This window comes from Callithrix jacchus, chromosome 9 (genome assembly GCF_049354715.1).
Source record: "Callithrix jacchus isolate 240 chromosome 9, calJac240_pri, whole genome shotgun sequence".
In the NCBI taxonomy this organism is placed as follows: domain Eukaryota; kingdom Metazoa; phylum Chordata; class Mammalia; order Primates; family Cebidae; genus Callithrix; species Callithrix jacchus.
In genome coordinates this window covers 117,365,155-117,382,316 of record NC_133510.1, presented here as the reverse complement: position 1 = coordinate 117,382,316, position 17,162 = coordinate 117,365,155, and the positions used below count along the sequence as shown (strand labels likewise).

General features: G+C 44.5%; 1 protein-coding gene across 2 annotated transcripts in view; it reads left to right on the top strand.

The window, feature by feature from the left end:
- TBX5 (T-box transcription factor 5) overlaps positions 1-17,162 on the top strand; it is a 55,756-nt gene that overhangs the window by 21,217 nt on the left and 17,377 nt on the right. For both annotated transcript variants that reach the window (XM_003733855.7, XM_002753044.6), the window contains exon 7: positions 1,325-1,416. In XM_003733855.7, coding sequence (XP_003733903.1) covers positions 1,325-1,416 — 92 coding nt within the window. The remainder of the gene's footprint in view (positions 1-1,324; positions 1,417-17,162) is intronic.

Genomic DNA, 17,162 nt, shown 5'->3' with positions numbered 1-17,162 from the left:
GGCCAGGCTGGTCTTAAACTTCTGACCTCAAGCTATCTGCCCACTTTGGTTTCCCAAAGTGCTGGAATTACAGGCGTGAGCTACCATGCCTGGCTGAAAGTTGTTCTTTTTAAAATTATCTTTCTCGTCTTCTGTTAGAGAGGGAGTACTGGTTTGGGTTAACTCCTTCTCTAAAACTGTCTAATTCCCACTTGCAACAAAAAGAAGGCAAGCTTTGGATATGACTAGAGACAATTTCATATATTCATTTACTTCTTATTCAGTAGCAAGTGATTCTAGTTTGTCATACAAAGAAGTGATATGATATTTGTGTGAAACAAATGTAAATAAAAAATGTTTTGATTTAAATAAAAATATTAAGCCAGTGTACAGGTGCTATATAGATATGGCAATGATAGTGAGAGAAAACTTTGAATAACTGATATTTGAGTCATGCTGCTTTCTGATTATAACATGATTCTCTATGAAAATTCAGTTCACATGCGAGTTTTAGGAAATACTTCTAGCAAACTCCATATGGATGCATTCTGTCACCTGAGCCTACTACTGTACATTCACACTAATATAATGTGTTGATGGATTAAATTAAAGTTCTGGGCCTGGAACCAAAATGTGCAAGAAGACCCTCTTCTGTAACTATGCTTTGTATGTTGCAACGCAGATTTCTAAGATAGAACTCTCTTTTCTTTGCTTAGGACGTTAAAGAGGTTTGGTGCTGTTCAATAGCTATCATACATGTTATCATTATGTATGTTGGTGTTTGTTTCATTAGGCACGATTTTCCACCAGAACTAGCAAACGCTATCTGCGAAACTATGAAATGAACATGAAATGAGGCATAATAGAATTTTTGCAGGCAATAATCAAGACATGTTTTCTGCAGAAACACAAGACGGGGGCCAGCCCTTCCAAATGGAGCTCACCCCGCTGCCGGATGTGGAACAAGCATGTCAACATGCACAGCTTTCCGAAGGGGAGGGGGTACTGAGTGTGGAGGCCTAGATGGTGTTTCAAACATTCAAACATAAAATGCAAGATTGGAAAAAAAAAATATAAAAGAACGAGGCTGGAATGATGCAGAGTATGAATCCAATTAATGAGCAAACCAAATCCAGGTGTTTTTCCCCTTTTAAAAGCCGTCTGATGGAGGACGTGTTTCAAAGCCTCCACTTGAATGAAGTCGTGGATCCCGTTGATGGGACTGGCTTAATTTGCTTCTTTTGGTTGCCAGAGGCTGCGTTTCCAGGACATTTATTATTAGCTCATGTCCCGAGGTGGTCTTGTAGCAATGAACCAGCTTGCTCTCTTTCCCTCTTTCCTTCAGATCACGCAACTAAAGATTGAGAATAATCCCTTTGCCAAAGGATTTCGGGGCAGTGATGACATGGAGCTGCACAGAATGTCAAGAATGCAAAGGTAGGAAAGTGGATTCTTCAACTTTCTCTTCCACAAATAACCCTCTAATAATCCAGGTAAGCCAGCAGCAACCCAGCACCTCCCTCTACCAGCCTTCCTGCCCATAGAATGCCAGGCACAGAGAAATGGGGAGAATGAGCCCCTCTGTCCCATTTTTTGATAAACCTCACATGTGGGGTTGACACCATTGGGCAACCTGGAGAATAAATTTGCTAGTGGAGAGAAGGTACAAAAAGTTTGGCGTTCTCCGTTCGCTCAGGGAACAAAAGGCACAGCTTTCTCTTCTTTCTCTGTTGTCTGTCTCCCTGTAGGGAAACCCTTTCTCCTTTTCTTCCCATAAGTCACAGCCGATGAATGCTTTTCTTTTTGGCAACAGCTCTTTGTAAATGAAAGAGAAGTTAATGACTTGATTTCCTGAGGGTGAAATACAGACAAATTTGACACCATGTGGTGTCCAGGGCACTGGAGGATTGGGAGCTGGTGCTAAAAATTGCTTGGTATTTTTACATATCCTGTGGTCATAGTTGCTGATATGATGAATCGAATGGGCTGTAGCAAATGTACAGAGTGGGAATTTGGTCTGATTTGAAAGGACTGTACAAGCATTGCCAATTTTGTGGAACATTCTCTCTACCTCTTGATGTGCTTCCAAAATAACTTACCATATGGCAAGCAAATTAGAAATACATCTTGATCCCTCTGACCAAGAAGGTTTGTGTGTGTGTGTGTGTGTGTGTGTGTGTGTGTGTGGTGTGTTTCTGTTTGGTGGGTTTAGTGTTTCAAAATAAAATGAGATCATTTTGGATGTTTTCTTATCCTTTCTGGAAGACATGAAAAGGGAGAGTCAGGCAGATAGACAAATTCATTCTGAGAAAGATAAGAGACCTAAGAACAGAAAGGGAGGAAGGCCTTAGATCTGTGGTTTTAATATTACGTTTAGAAATACATGCAGCAGGAACATTGTTTTTAGATAATGGGCTTATCAGGTCTAATTGTGCATGCTCTTTAAAAAATAATGCTGGCCCAGGTGGCATGTGCCTATAGCCCCAGCTACTCAGAAGGCTGAGGCAGGAGGATCTCTCGAGCCCAGGAGTTTGAGGCTGCAGTGAGCTATGATCACACTACTGTACTGCAGCCAGGACAGCATAGCAAGACTCTGTCTCCAAATATTAAAAAGCAGAACAATGACCCTGTCTCCAAACATTAAAAAACGAGGAATGTGGTACATGTGTACACACGTTCCTGTTTTCATAAATTGGTTTCCTTCAAGATTGTGGACTCATAAGTTACTTTTTGTGGCTAAAATAGGCAAGTTCTCAATTTATTATTTTAATTTATTTTTATTTTTATTTTTAAGCATCTACATTTTGAAATTGGAGTCTGATTAGGTCATAGAGTCCGTAGGAAAGATGACAGCAAGTATCATGTTTTAGCTGAGGTTCAATTATTTATGGCCCTAAGGTCAGAGCACCAACTTTCTGTTCCTATCCCTTCTGATGGTGATTTGCCATTAAGGTGGCTTAGTCATTGCCAGACAAAGTCTCCTACCAGCACAGTGCCTGCGGTGCAGGGGAGCTGAAGGAAAATCGCCCATTCGTGCCTGCGGTGCAGGGGAGCTGAAGGCAAATCGCCCATTCCAGCCTGCAGTTGCAGGGGTTCATCATCTCTCACCTCTTCCTTTTTACAAGGTCAAGAGCAGGGGGTGAATAATAGATTTAAAGTGTCTTGAGTCATCCCCTCAAACTTTACCAGTTACCGATCCTACTGATTTTACCTTCTAACATAACTCAGAACTCAGCCCCCTTCCACTAGGCTGCTGGTTCTAGCCACCACCAGAATTCTAGCCACCACCAATCATCCTAACTTATTGAGACCTTGAATTCAGTTCTGGTCTCCTCCAGGGACTTTCTTTAGGTAGTCACTAAAGAGATCTTTGTAGAACACAAATCAGACAAGGTCTGTTTGCAGCGGAGAACAAACATATCGGAGTCCCCTGTTGCCCTCGATATACTATGCAGACTCTTTTGCCTGGTTGGCCACGCCCTTCCCATCTGACCTGGCCACCCTCCTCGATTTGTTCTAGCATGTGTCAATCATGCGAAAGGAGAGGCTTCAAACCTGTGTTCTTTCCTTTATTTTTGGCCCTTTGAACACGCATTTGGTCTTCATCAAACTCCTTCCCCTCCTTCTCACCAGACCATCACCCAACCATCAGTGGGTCTCCTTGTAGTTTTTTTCTTCCTCCAAGAAGCTTTCCCTGGCCACAGACTATGTGGTCAGTGCATGTCTCTTCCCAGAACCCCTCCTGGGAACCAGCTCCTAAAACTTACCCAGTTACCCTCCAAGCTTTTCTATGTCAGACCCAGGCCCTGCACTTTGGAAGCTGATTGGACAGATGACAGCCATGAAAAGAGAGATAGGTAGGCATGTGCAGGTGTGTGAGAGCTCAGATGGCAGTGATTAAGGATCAAGGGAGTCTTGCCTAAAATTCTTCATTTATTTTTTTTGAGACAGGATCTCACTCTGTCCCTCAGGCTGGAGTGCAGTAGCGCAATCTCAGCTCACTGCAGCCCTGACCTCCACAGGCTCAGGTGATCCTCCCATCTCAACTCCAGAGTACCTGGGACTATAGGCATGTGCTGCCACACCTGGCTAAATTTGTATATTTTTATTTTTATTTTACTATTATTATTGTTTTGAGTTGGAGTCTTGCTCTGTCACCCACACTGGAGTGCAGTGGCACAATCTCAGCTCACTGCAACCTCTATCTCCCAGGTTCAAGTGATTCTAGGCACCCACCACCACGCCTGTCTAATTTTTATATTTTAGTAGGCGCAGGGTCTCACCATGTTGGCCAGGCTGGTCTCGAACTCCTGACCTCATGATCCGCCTGCCTCGGCCTCCCAAAGTGCTGGGATTACAGGCATGAGCCACTGTGCTCAGCCTAAATTTGTATTTTTTTGTAGAGACAGAGTTTCACCATGTTGCCCAAGCTGGTCTAGAACCCCTGCACGCAAGTGATCTTCCTGCCTCAGCCTCCCAAAGTGTTGGGATTACAGACCTTAGCCACAGCACCTGGCCAACTCTCCTAAAGTTCTAAACACATATTCATTTGTTTGTTTGTTTATGTGTATGTTTATTGAGACTGGGCCTTGCTCTGTCACCCAGGCTGGAGGGCAGTGGTGTGATCACTGCTCACTGCAGCCTCAACCTCCCAGGCTCAAGTGATTCTCTGATTTCAGCCTCCCGAGGAGCTGGGTCTCCAGGTGCATGCCACTACAACCATCTAATTTTTGTATTTTTTGTAGGGTTAGGATCTCCCCAGGTTTCCCAGGCTGGTCACACAGGTGTTTAGGTATTTAGGCAGATGACTCTTCTTTGGTCTGAACTGGCTGTCCTAACTATCCCTCAAGGTGTCGCAGATTGCTTGAGGTCTGGATTGGTGTCCTTAATGGGTAGGAGCTTTGCAAATGGAACAGAGGAAAGGTGTGGCTAATGGTCGGTAGACAGCCGGTAATTGACCTGTTGAATCAAATCTCTAGCCTAAGAGTCATGTGTGTCTTTGTGGCCACGTTAGGAATTGCCCTGGAAACCAGAGGGCTGAACTAGCTACCAATGAGGTTGGGGGAGTAGATGGGGGTCACTGGCCAAGGTCTGTGGACATGTCCTTGGGGAAGGAGAAAGAGTGAAGAAGGGTGGTTCCAACAGAAGGCTTTGGAGTCAGACAAACCTGGGGTCAATTCTTGCTCTGCATTTATCAGTAGGTGCCCTGGGGTAAGTGATTTAACTTCATGGAACCTCAGTATTCTCACGTGCAGAAGGGGCACAGATAACTATAGCATCTACCGCCTATAAAAATTACATGAGCAAATGCCTGCAGAGTGCTTTATTCCTAGTCTATGTATTCAGTAAAATTTAACTGATTTGGGGACCACTACTCCCAATTTTGACCTTATTCAGAGTTTATTTTGGGCCATTCTCCCAACCCCCAGGTTGTAGTCGGTAGTGACAAGTGGGGACTGTGGCTCTCCAGAGTCAGCCTTGATAACAGCCAGGCAGGAACGGCAGGCTCACTGCTAATCTTGTAATCCTGTTTCCTGTCCCCCACACACCCGGTGACAGCTGGCTCTGAAAGAAAAGCAGGAGGAATGAAATTTCCTCTAATTCCAACAGTTGGAAGAAGGGAGTGAGGTAGGGCTACAGAGAGTTAGGCATTACCTTGCAGTTATTCCACAGAAATAACTTTTGGATTCACTTGGCAAATGTCTGGCTGTTCTCCCCTGTAGCTCTTGGCCCAACTCCCTGTGTTTGGAAAATGCAGATGATGCCTTCGTTATTTTCCAACATTTATTTATGGTTTCTCGTTACAGGAGCAATCACTGCTTATTATAAAAATTTGGGAGTGATGGTAAAGCACAAAGTATAAAGTCATTTAAACAGCCTGTCTCTAGCAGACTAATTAAAAGGTGTGCCAAAGTTATTTAGAAAGGTTAATCTGTGGCTTAAAAAAATCTAATCCTAAAAACTAATATTTCCCCAAATTACAGTAGCCTTAGATTGGTGACAAAGGAGATTAAAAAAAAAAACTATTTATTTATTTAGGACAGGGTCTTTCCCTGTCACCCAGGCTGGTATGCAGTGGCACAATCAGCTCACCACAGCCTCAAACTCCTGAGCTCCACTAATCCTCCTGCCTTAGCCTCTGAAGTAGCTAGACTACAGGTGCATACCACCATGCCCAGTTAATTTTTTGTAGTGATGGGGCCTCACTATGTTGCCCAGGCTGGTTTCAAACTCCTGGTCTCAAGCAATCCTTATGTCTTGGCCTTCTAAAGCACAGGAATTACAGGTTTTAGGTGATGCACAGATTCATGGACATACCAGGTCTGTGATTTTATAGATGTTATTGCTCAGAATGAGTTTGAGTTGTAGGAAAACAAGGAAAGAAGGAAGCAGGGAAGGGAGCGGAGTTACGGCTGATTAAAGAGGAAATATTAACGCAATAGCAGAATGGCTGGTATCAAGGTTTGGGGAACGTTGTCAAGATAATATGCGAGCCACAGAAATTTCTAAGAAAAGTTTGAGAGTGCCATTGCTGTTTGAAACCTTCTAGACCCTGATTTTTCATAGAACAAGTCTTTATTTGGACTTTACTTCAGTCTTCAAGATGTATTCAAACAAGTTCTGAACTTCCTAGGAGCCAAAGGGGCTGGAGCTGGGACTGGGGCAGAGCAGGCTTTATGGAGAGGGTGGAAGTAGACCTCGTAGAGAGAATGGAACCTGAATCTGTTGGAAAGAAGGGTTTTCTGGGTTGGAGCAAGGAAGAAGTGGGCAGGGGTCTAGAGGTCTAGGAGGCTGGAGTTGGAGTCAGATTCTGAAGATCTCTGAAAGCCAGCTGGAGTGGCGCTATTACAGGTTTGGGGAGAGCTGCTCCGAGAAGAAGCTAGGGATTGTAGAGATAAAAGGGACTCTAGGAGACAGCATCTGATCCATCTGCCCCCTTTTACAGAACAGGAAACTAAGCCCAGAGACTCATTTACTTACTCAGTTTTTGATCTGTCGATTTGTTTATGCGACTAAAACATGTGTTAAGTGTTTGCTGTATGCCAAGCACTAGGCACACAAGGATGAATCAACACACAGAGGACCAGAGGCCACAGATGGAAGCAAGCTTAGGAGCTGGGGTGAGGCCGCTGCCCTGACAGCTCCAGGACTTTTCTACTCCACCAGGTGTCTTTTTCCTCATCTGTAAAAAGGAAGTCATTACGGGATCCTACCCCCAGGGTCGTTGCAAGGATGACAGGAGGTCATGCGTGTGTGTTCATTGTAATTGCTGCATAACAAACGACTCCCAAGCTTAGGTTGGGCTGGCTGGAAAGCTCTGGCTTCCACAGCATCCCGTCTGTTCTCTGTATGTCATGCTAAATTGAGGCCAGCCAAAGTGGCTCACAAGGACAAGTTTCCCCCACAATGCACTGGGAGTCTTCTAACTGAGGAAGGAACTATGGGCAACCACAGTCCTTCCACAAAGAGCTCCCAGAGCATCAAAGTCCCCAAGTTTCCTCCAGTTGCAATCTTTAGCCCCCATTAATATTCCGTAAATGCCGCTTATGATGAAAAGTCCAGGCTTTAATGGTTGCCACTGCGTGCATGGGGAAGTAGGAAGCACCAGGGAGGCACTTGTATTTTGTCTGTGATTTGTGGGTCAGACTATTTGGAAGGACTCAGCTATGTAGTTCTCGTGCCATCAGGTGATGGCTGGGCTGCAGGTATTGAAAGGCAGGTCAGGCAGGACATCCAGTTTGGCACACTCCTGCCACCCACAGTTGATGCTGCTTTTACTTGGGATCTCAGCTACTGTCCACTGAGAAATCGGAATGCAGCCTCACTAGCATGGTAGACTCAGGGTGTTCAGACTTTTTCATGGAAGTGGAAGCCACATGGTCCTTGTTGACCACACCTTGGAGGTCAGGTAGTGTTCTGTTGCATTCTGTTGGTTGAATGTGATTCACTAAGGTGGGTTCAGATTTAAGGAATTTGAGACCAGCCTCGCCAACATGGTGAAACCCTGTCTCTACTAAAAATACAAAAAATTAGCTGGGCATGGTGGTGCATACCTGCAATCCCAGATACTCAGAAGGCTGAGGTGGGAGGATCTATTGAACCCAGGAGGTGGAGGTTGCAGTGAGCCCAGACCGCGCCATTGCACTCCAGCCTGGGCAACAAGAGTGAAACTCCGTCTCAAAAACCAAAGCAAATCAACCAACCAAACGAACAAAAAACCAGATTCAAGGATGGAGGATAAGATCTCTCCTCTACCTAGAAGGAGTGTCAAGGAATGTGTTGACACATTTTAAAACTGCCCCAGTTGGTTGGGTGTGGTGGTTCATGCCTCTAATCCCAGAACGTTGGGAGGCCAAGATGGGCAGAACACAAGGTCAAGAGTTCGAGATCATCCTGGCCAACATGGTGAAACCCCATCTCTGACTAAAAATACAAAAATTAGCCAGGCATGGTGGTGCATGCTTGTAGTCTCAGCTACTCAAGAGGCTGAGGCAGGAGAATCACTTGAGCCCGGGAGGAGGAGGTTGCAGTGAGCAGAGATTGTGCCTCTGTACTCCAGCCTGGGCAACAGAGCAAAACCCCATCTCAAACAAGCAAGCAAGCCATCAAACAAACAAACCTGCCCCAGCAGGGGTGCAAGCCTAGCATGGCATCTGGCCCAGAGGGACAGCTCGATCGCTGGTAGGTGTTAAGACACAGTACATGTTCAGGTGAAGCCAGATGCCAGGTTGACTTGCCCAAGGTCACACAGTTAGTTTGGATGCAGGGGTCTTCCTGCTTACCAGCTTGGTTTCTTCAGGGTGGAGAGAACCCCCTTCCCACTAAACTGGCTGCAGCTCTTCTTCTTGTAACCATAAACCCCAGACTATGAACAAGCGACAGCAAAATCCTTTATCTCGGTATTTCTTACCTCACCTCACAGAGAATGATCATGAGCAATGATTATTTTTTTCCCCATAAGAAGTATTTATGGAGCGTTATCAAGGGGTTAGTAGATGATGGTTTGGGGGACTTGGTTGACCTCGGAGTTCCTCAAGGAAGAAATAAAGCTCCCGGGCCGGGCGCGGTGGCTCAAGCCTGTAATCCCAGCACTTTGGGAGGCCGAGGCGGGTGGATCACGAGATCAACAGATCGAGACCATCCTGGTCAACATGGTGAAACCCCGTCTCTACTAAAAATACAAAAAATTAGCTGGGCATGGTGGCACGTGCCTGTAATCCCAGCTACTCAGGAGGCTGAGACAGGAGAATTGCCTGAACCCAGGAGGCGGAGGTTGTGGTGAGCCGAGATTGCGCCATTGCACTCCAGCCTGGGTAACAAGCGAAACTCTGTCTCAAAAAAAAAAAGAAAAAAGAAAAAAGAAAAAAGAAATAAAGCTCCCTTAACTTCCTTTCTCTTAGTGTGTTGCCAATGCATCAGGGGATGTGGCTTCTGGGCCTAAGAGACACCTTGAGGCTCTGCTTAGGGTGACTGAGATTCTGAGCCACTCAACCAGAGAGTGGATGGGAAAGTTTGGAGTTCAGGGTGTGTCAGCCAGACTGAAGCCCACCCATTACTCAGTTCCATTTTGATTATTGAAAGAACTCTACACAGCCACATTGGGAACTGACCAACCTCTCCCGTCTCTGTGGGTGCTTATTTTCAGGCTCTATACCTTGTTTATCTAGGATAGGGCTTCTGAATCTGGGTGCAAGACCCCTTTTGAAAATCCAATTAAAGCAAGAGACCCTCTGAAAAATTTACAGTTTATGAATAGAGGAAAACATTCAGGCTAGGTATGGTGGCTCATGTGTGTAATCTCAGCACTTTGGGAAGCTGAGACAGAAAGAGGATTGCTTGAGATCAGGAGTTTGAGACCAGCCTGAGCAACATAGCAAGATCCTGTCTATAAAAAAAAAAAAAGGAAAAAAAAAAAGATTAGCTGGATGTGACAGCATGTGTCTGTAGTTTCAGTTACTCTGGAGGCTGAGGCAGGAGGATTGCTTGAGCCCAGGAGTTTGAAGCTGCAGTGAGCTCTGATTATGCCATTGCGTTCCAGCCTGAGCAGAGCAAGACGTCTCAATTAAAAAAAAAATTCAAACAATTTCAAGGGATTTATGGGGCCTAGGTCTCCTAAAAGGTTAAAATTCTTCTATTTGAACCTTCCCTCTTCTATTCCTTCCTGATTTTAAATTAATTTTCAGCTATTAACCTCAAATGATCATTTTTTAAACTGAAGGCTTAGCACTCTTGTGTTCTCATGCTTGTGGTTAAAGGTAATCTGAATGCCTAGTTAGTGAGAAGTGGTTTTTGAGAAAACGTTAGGCAATATTCTGGAGATGGCATTAACTCCTCTCAGGGCTATAATTAGCCTAGCCACCTGGCTTCCTCCAGGGACGCACGCATTTATGTAAAACGAGAGAGGGGTTGTGTCTGGGGAGCTGAGTCAGCCTAAGTGAAGTTGTAAAACTGAGATTTTTCTGAAAAGATCTCATCTTGGATCATGGTTATCTGTCAAAGGTATGGATGCTCAGAACTCTCCTGCCCCCACTTCCCACTCAGGTACCCCCGTTCAGCCCCCGTTCAACCCATCCCCAACATATCTGCTACTCAGGAACGGCGCTGGGAGCAACCCACTCACTCATCCATGTTTTTCTTCATCTTTAATGAGGTTTAATTGACAAAAGTGTATGTATTTAGGGTATACAACTTAATGTTTTAATATACATAAATGTTAAACAATTACCATGATCAAGCTAATTAACATATATAGCACCTCACATAGTTACCATTTTATTTTCTTGTGTGTGTGTGTGTGTGTGTCTGTGTATGTGTGTCTGTGTGTATATATATATAATATATATATAGGAGAGAACATTTAACGTGTGTGTGTGTGTGTGTGTGTGTGTGTGTGTATGAGAACATTTAAGATGTACCCTCTTAGTAAATTTGAAGTATACAATACTGTGCTGTTAACTGTATTCACATTGCTGTACATTAGCTCTCCAGGAATTATGCCTCTTGCATAACTGAAACTTTGCACCCTCTGACCGACATCTCCCCATTTCCCCTCTCCCCGGCTCCTGGCAACCACCATTCGACTCTCCACTGCTATGGGTCTGACTATTTTAGATTATACATATAAGTGAGTCATGTCATGTTGATCTTTCTGTGTCTGGCTTGTTTCACTTAACATAATGTCCTCCAGGGTCATTCATTTTGTCTCAAAGGAGAGGATTTCCTTCTTTATTTTTAAGGCTGAATAGTATTCTAGTATGTGTGTGTGTGTGTGTGTGTGTGTGTGTATACACACACATCACATTTTCTTTACGCATTCATCCACTGATGGATACTCAGGCTGATTCCATATCTTGGCTCTTTTGAATTATGCTGCGATGATCATGGGAGTGCAGATATCTCTTTGAGATACTGATTTCATTTCCTTTGGGTGTATATCTAGAAAAGAGTTTCTGGGTCATATGATAGTTCTGGTTTTTGGTTATTTATTGTTTTGTTTTGACCAAGGTCTTACTCTGTCGCTTAGGCTGGAGTACAGTGGTATGATCAGGGCTCACTGAAGCTTCTACTTCCTGAGCTCAAGCAACTCTCCCACCTCAGCCCTCCTAGTATCTGGGACTACAGGCATGTTTTGAATTTTAGTAGAGACAAGAGCTTGCTATGTTGCCCAGGCTGGTCTTGAACTCCTGAGCTCAAGTGATCCTTCTGCCTTGGCCTCCCAAAATGCTGGGATGACAGACATGGACCACTGTGCCTGGCTGATAGTTCTAATTTTAATTGTGGGGGAACCTCTATACTGTGTTCCATAGTGGCTGCACCAATTTACATTCCCACCAGGAGTGTACAAGGATTCCTTTTTCTCCGTACCCTTGCCAACATTTGTTATCTTTTGTCTTTTTGATAATAGCCATCCTAACAGGTATAAGGTGATATATCTCATGTGGCTTTGATTTGCATTTCCTCAATGAGTAATGAAGTTGCCCCTTTTTTAATGGGATTCCCCCCCCCCCTGCCGCTATTGAGTTGTATGTTTCATTCATCCACAATTGAGCAGTGTTTCTCAAACTTTTGGTAGACATCACAACTACCTGGGGGGCTTGTTAAAAAACATTTCTAGGTCTCACCCTCAGAGGTTCGAGTCAGCAGCTCTGGGGATGGAGCAGTTTTTTAACAGGCTTCTCCAGTGGCTCTGGTGGTGGTGTCCCCTGGCCACACTTGAGTAATCCCTTGGTTCTAGAGAATGAGTGAGCAGTGGAGAATGTAGATGCCCACGTGATTGTATTTCTGCAAATAGAGCCCATGTATGGGCTGTTTTACAGAAAAGACAACCCCTTTCTCTACTTAGTGCTCAACTTACACTGAACATTAGAATTACCTGTAGTGCTCCCCTCAGTGTTCTATTATGAAAAATCAAAGGTGTGTGGGAAACATGGTAGAATTATATGATGAGTGCCCATATGCTCACTGCTTAAAGTGTGCAATTAAAATGTTGCTGTATATTTGCCCCACCACATATCCCTCCATCCATCTCTCCATCCATCCATCTTTCCATCCATCCATCTCTCCATCCATCCATTCTTCCCTCCTTCCATCCATCTATCCATCCATCCATTCTTTCCTCCTTCCATCCATCTCTCCATTCATCCATTCTTCCCTCCTTCCATCCATCTATCCATCCATCCATTCTTCCCTCCTTCCATCCATCTCTCCATCCATGCATTCTTCCCTCCTTCCATCCATCTCTCCATCCATCCATTCTTCCCTCCTTCTATCCATCTCTCCATCCATCCATTCTTCCCTCCTTCCATCCATCTCTCCATCCATCCATTCTTCCCTCCTTCAATCTATCTCTCCATCCATCCATTCTTCCCTCCTTCCATCCTTCTTTTTATTGATGCATTTCAAGCTAAATTGCAGCTATGAGGACATTTACCCCTAAACACTTCAGTGTGCACATCATTAACTAGGACTCAATTTTTGTTCACACTCCTTTATTTTAGGTGAAATCTATATAGGGTGAAATGCACAAATCTTAAGTATACCTCTCACTTTTTGACACATGCACATACCTGTGAAACCCAAGCCCCTATCAAACTATAGAACATTCCCATCATCCCAGAAAATTATTTCATTTCCAGTCTCCTTAGTCACCCTCTGCCTCCTTCTCTTCACCAGAGGCAATCAATGTCCTGACTATTTTTCACTGTAGGTTAGTTTTGTCTGTTATAGAATTTCATATAAATAGGATCATCTGGTGTGTACTCTTTTGTGGAAGACTTCCTTCTCTGGGGAATCTTTTAAAAACTCCCAATGCTCATGCTGTTCACCAGAACAATAATATCAAATGCCCTGGGGGTGGCCAGGCATGGTGCCTCACACCTATAATCCCAGCATTTTGGGAGGCCGAGGTGGGCAGATCACGAGGTCAGGAGATCAAGACCGTCCTGGCCAACATGCCAAAATCCTGTCTATAGTAAAATACAAAATAATAATAATAATATAATAATAATAATTAGCTAGGCTTGTACCTGTAATCCCAGCTACTCAGGAGGCTGAGGCAGGGGAATCACTTGGACATGGGAGGCAGAGGTTGCAGTGAGCTGAGATCCCGCGACTGTACTCCAGCCTGGCAACAGAGCAAGACTTCATCTCATTAAAAAAAAAATACTAAACCTAAGTCATAGTTAAACTGGCTTAAATGATTAGTGTTATGAGACTGAACTAAAATATTGAGCTATTCAATTCAGTACTAAATATCTGGCAAAACTATTTGATGAATTATTACCATAAATTCATTAAAAGTTTAGCTTGAATTGTCCTTTTATGTCTGTTTTATATCTAGCTTTTGCCCACAGGATTCACACCTATCCTGTGAGATGGGCCTTTTATTCTCCATTATGCAAACAGGGAAACTGAGACAAAGGGTAATGTCGTGAATTGCCTGGGGCTTTCCCTCAGGACTTCTGAACCATCTCTCTAGTTTTGGTCAAACCCATTTTTTGAATCACAGACCCTTTTTGAGCAGACAATGCAAATGTGTACCTCTTCCTAGGAAAAGTGACCAGCTTTAACTATTTGATATTTTGGGGTATTCGTACCCATTTGAAGCATTGCATCGCCAGTATATATATATGCTATGCCTTTCTACGCATCATTTCATTTGATAAACCCAAAGAGGTAGCTGTTTTATTATGCCCATTTTACAGATAGAAGACTGGGGCTTAGGAAAAGGAAAGAACCTAGCCAGCGAAGTAGTGGTCAAGTTCATGGCTGGATGCTGAAGGAAGGCACCTTCACCTGGCTTGACTTCAGAGCCTGAGCTTGATGCTACCACTCTGATCCTATATTATCTACGGATTTAACGAGGGGGACCCAAGGCCCGAAACCAAAATTTTTACAAGTGTCGAGTGCTTAAGGGAAGAGATAGGGGTGCCTTTGAGTTTCTCGGCACCCCTCAAATCATATATCCCTGATTGAGTCAACAGTGGAAAATTTAGGCCCAGTGAGGTTGCTCACGCCTGTGATCCCAGTGCTTTGGGAGGCAGATGGGAGGATCACTTGAGGCCAGATCAAAACTAACCTGGGCAATATAGCAAGGCCCTATCTCTAAAAAAAAAAAAAAATACGACTATTGGCTGGGCATAGTGGCATATGCCTATAGTTCCAGCTACTTGGGAGGCTGAAGCAAGAGGATCCCCTGAGCCAAGGAGCTTGAAGGCACAGTGAGCTATATTCATGCCACTGCAGTCCAGTCTTAAAGGCACAGTGAGCTATATTCATGCCACTGCAGTCCAGTCTTAAAGGCACAGTGAGCTATATTCATGCCACTGCAGTCCAGCCTGGGCAACAGAGTGAGAGCTTGTTTTTTTTTTTTAAATAAAACAAACAAACAAAAAAACAATGGGCAAGTTTTATAAGGTCTTTGTGCCCTCATCCCCATTCTTATTTTTTAATTTGTATAAATTTGGAGAGTACACGTGTGGTTTTGATACATGGAGCTATTGCATAGTGGTGAAGGCTGGGCTTTTAGTGTAACTATCACTTTAATAGTGTACATTGCATCCATTAAGTAATTTCTCATCCCTCAACTGCCTCCCACCCTCCCACCCTTCTGAGTCTCCAGTGTCTGTTATTCCACACTCTGTGCCCACATTGAGCACCTTCTTTAGCTCCACTTATAAGTAAGAGCATCGTGCCCCCTTATTCTCATCAGCAACATGGTACCCAGCGCTCTTCTCCAGCTTGCTGGTGTGGTGTAAACTGAGTAAGCTCTTTGCAGACTTGAAGAAGTCAGGGATTATTTACTATCTGCAGGAGCCTAAATCCCACAGTCACTGCTGTGTCCACGCATTTAGATCAGAATAAACTTCCCTAAGTGTATCAGAATGTTACATCAAGGAAGCTCTCAAGGGGTTATGTGGCCCCCTTTTAAATTTTAATCGCAGATTAAAATACTATGGAGGAGAGGAATTTGCTCCAAGAGAAGAGGGATTTTACAGTCCCTCACCTTGCCCCAGGGCACTGCTTTCGTTGTTTGCAAAAGGCTGCCAGAAATTGGGTAAAGATCACCAGGGAAAAACAAACCAACACAAACACCCCAACATGCCAGCGCCCCTGCCACCTGCTCCCGTGAAAAGCCAATTCAGTCAGCTGTGGTGGAAAACGTTCTCCGGGGTGTTCATTAGCTGGAGGGAGGCTGAGGATGCAGTTTGGCCGTGGATTGCAGTATTCCCTTGTAACGTTTTACAACCCAGACCCGACGACAATGGCGTCATTCATTGCACTCGCTCACGTGGAACAGACTGTGAGAGAAGGGCAGAGCTGGGGAGAAGCTGGTCTGCGACGCTGACACCCAAGGCCAGCCGAGGTACTCAGGACCCCCAGCTTGTGTCTGGAGGGAAGTGGGGCAGACTCTGGTCAGAGCTTGTCCACGGGATGCAGGTGTAGCTGCTTGATACAGCAGAAAGCAGTGAGATTTGACGGCTGCAAACTCAAGTTTCTGCAAACAGAATGATTTATCAGTAGATCTTGACATGGCCTGGGTGGAGCCGATATCCAATGTCCAGATATCTCTCATTACCAGCGTGCTTTATAAAGTGGGATGATTGTATTTGCCCAGTAGTTGGTATGGAGGTAACAATCGCTTATTATTAAGTATTAGTTAGGTGGCTGATATAATGGACTTGTGGGGACTTTTATCACTCACCCCCCTCCCTTCATTCCCCTTGGTATAGGGACTTGGAGGGAAGGGTGGGAGGGGAATGAGGTTTAAAAGACTACACATTGGGTACAGTGTACACTGTTCGGGTGATGGGTGCATCAAAATCTCAGAAATTACCACTAAATAACTAACCCATGTAACCCAACACTACTTGTTCCCCCCAAAACAAATTCTTTAAAAATGTTATGTGAAAATAATAAACATGATAACTGATAGGAAAATAAAAAGGTTAAGTGAGGTCGTACTGTGGGGCTTTAATCTCACAGGACGGTGACCTTACAAAGAAGAGGAAGAGAGACAGAGAGAGAGAGAGAGAGAGAGAGAGAGAGAGAGATCGCTCTTCCCCCACTCTAACCCTCTCTAACCCTCCCTGCCTGGCATGTGAGGGCACGGCATCACCAGAAACTGACCATGCTGGCACCCACATCTCCAGAACTATGAGAAAATACATTTCTCTGTGTGTGTTTTTAAAAAGTGTTAGGTAACATGAGCTTTGGAATAGGATTGCCCCTAGGTGAGACTCAGCTTTGCCTCTTAGCTGTGTGGTCTGGGGTAAGCCATTTGACCTCTCTGTGCCAGCATTTTCTCTTTTCTTTTCTTTCTTTTCGTTTTTTGAGACAGAGTTTCACTCTTGTTGCCCAGGCCGGAGTGTAATGGCACGATCGCAGTTCACTACAACCTCCACCTGCTGGGTTCAAGCGATTCTCCTGCCTCAGCCTCCCAAGTATCTGGGATTACAGGTGCCCACGGCCACACCCAGCTAATTGTTATATTTTCAGTAGAGACAGGATTTCGCCATAATGGCCAAGCTGGTCTTGAACTCCTGACCTCAAGTGATCTGACCGCCTTGGCCTCCCAAAGTGCTGGGATTACAGACCTGAGCCACTGTGCCGGGCTCATCTGCGTTTTTGTATCTCTAATGTAAATCTAACTGTACCTGTGGAATGAGGTTCTTGCCAGGATC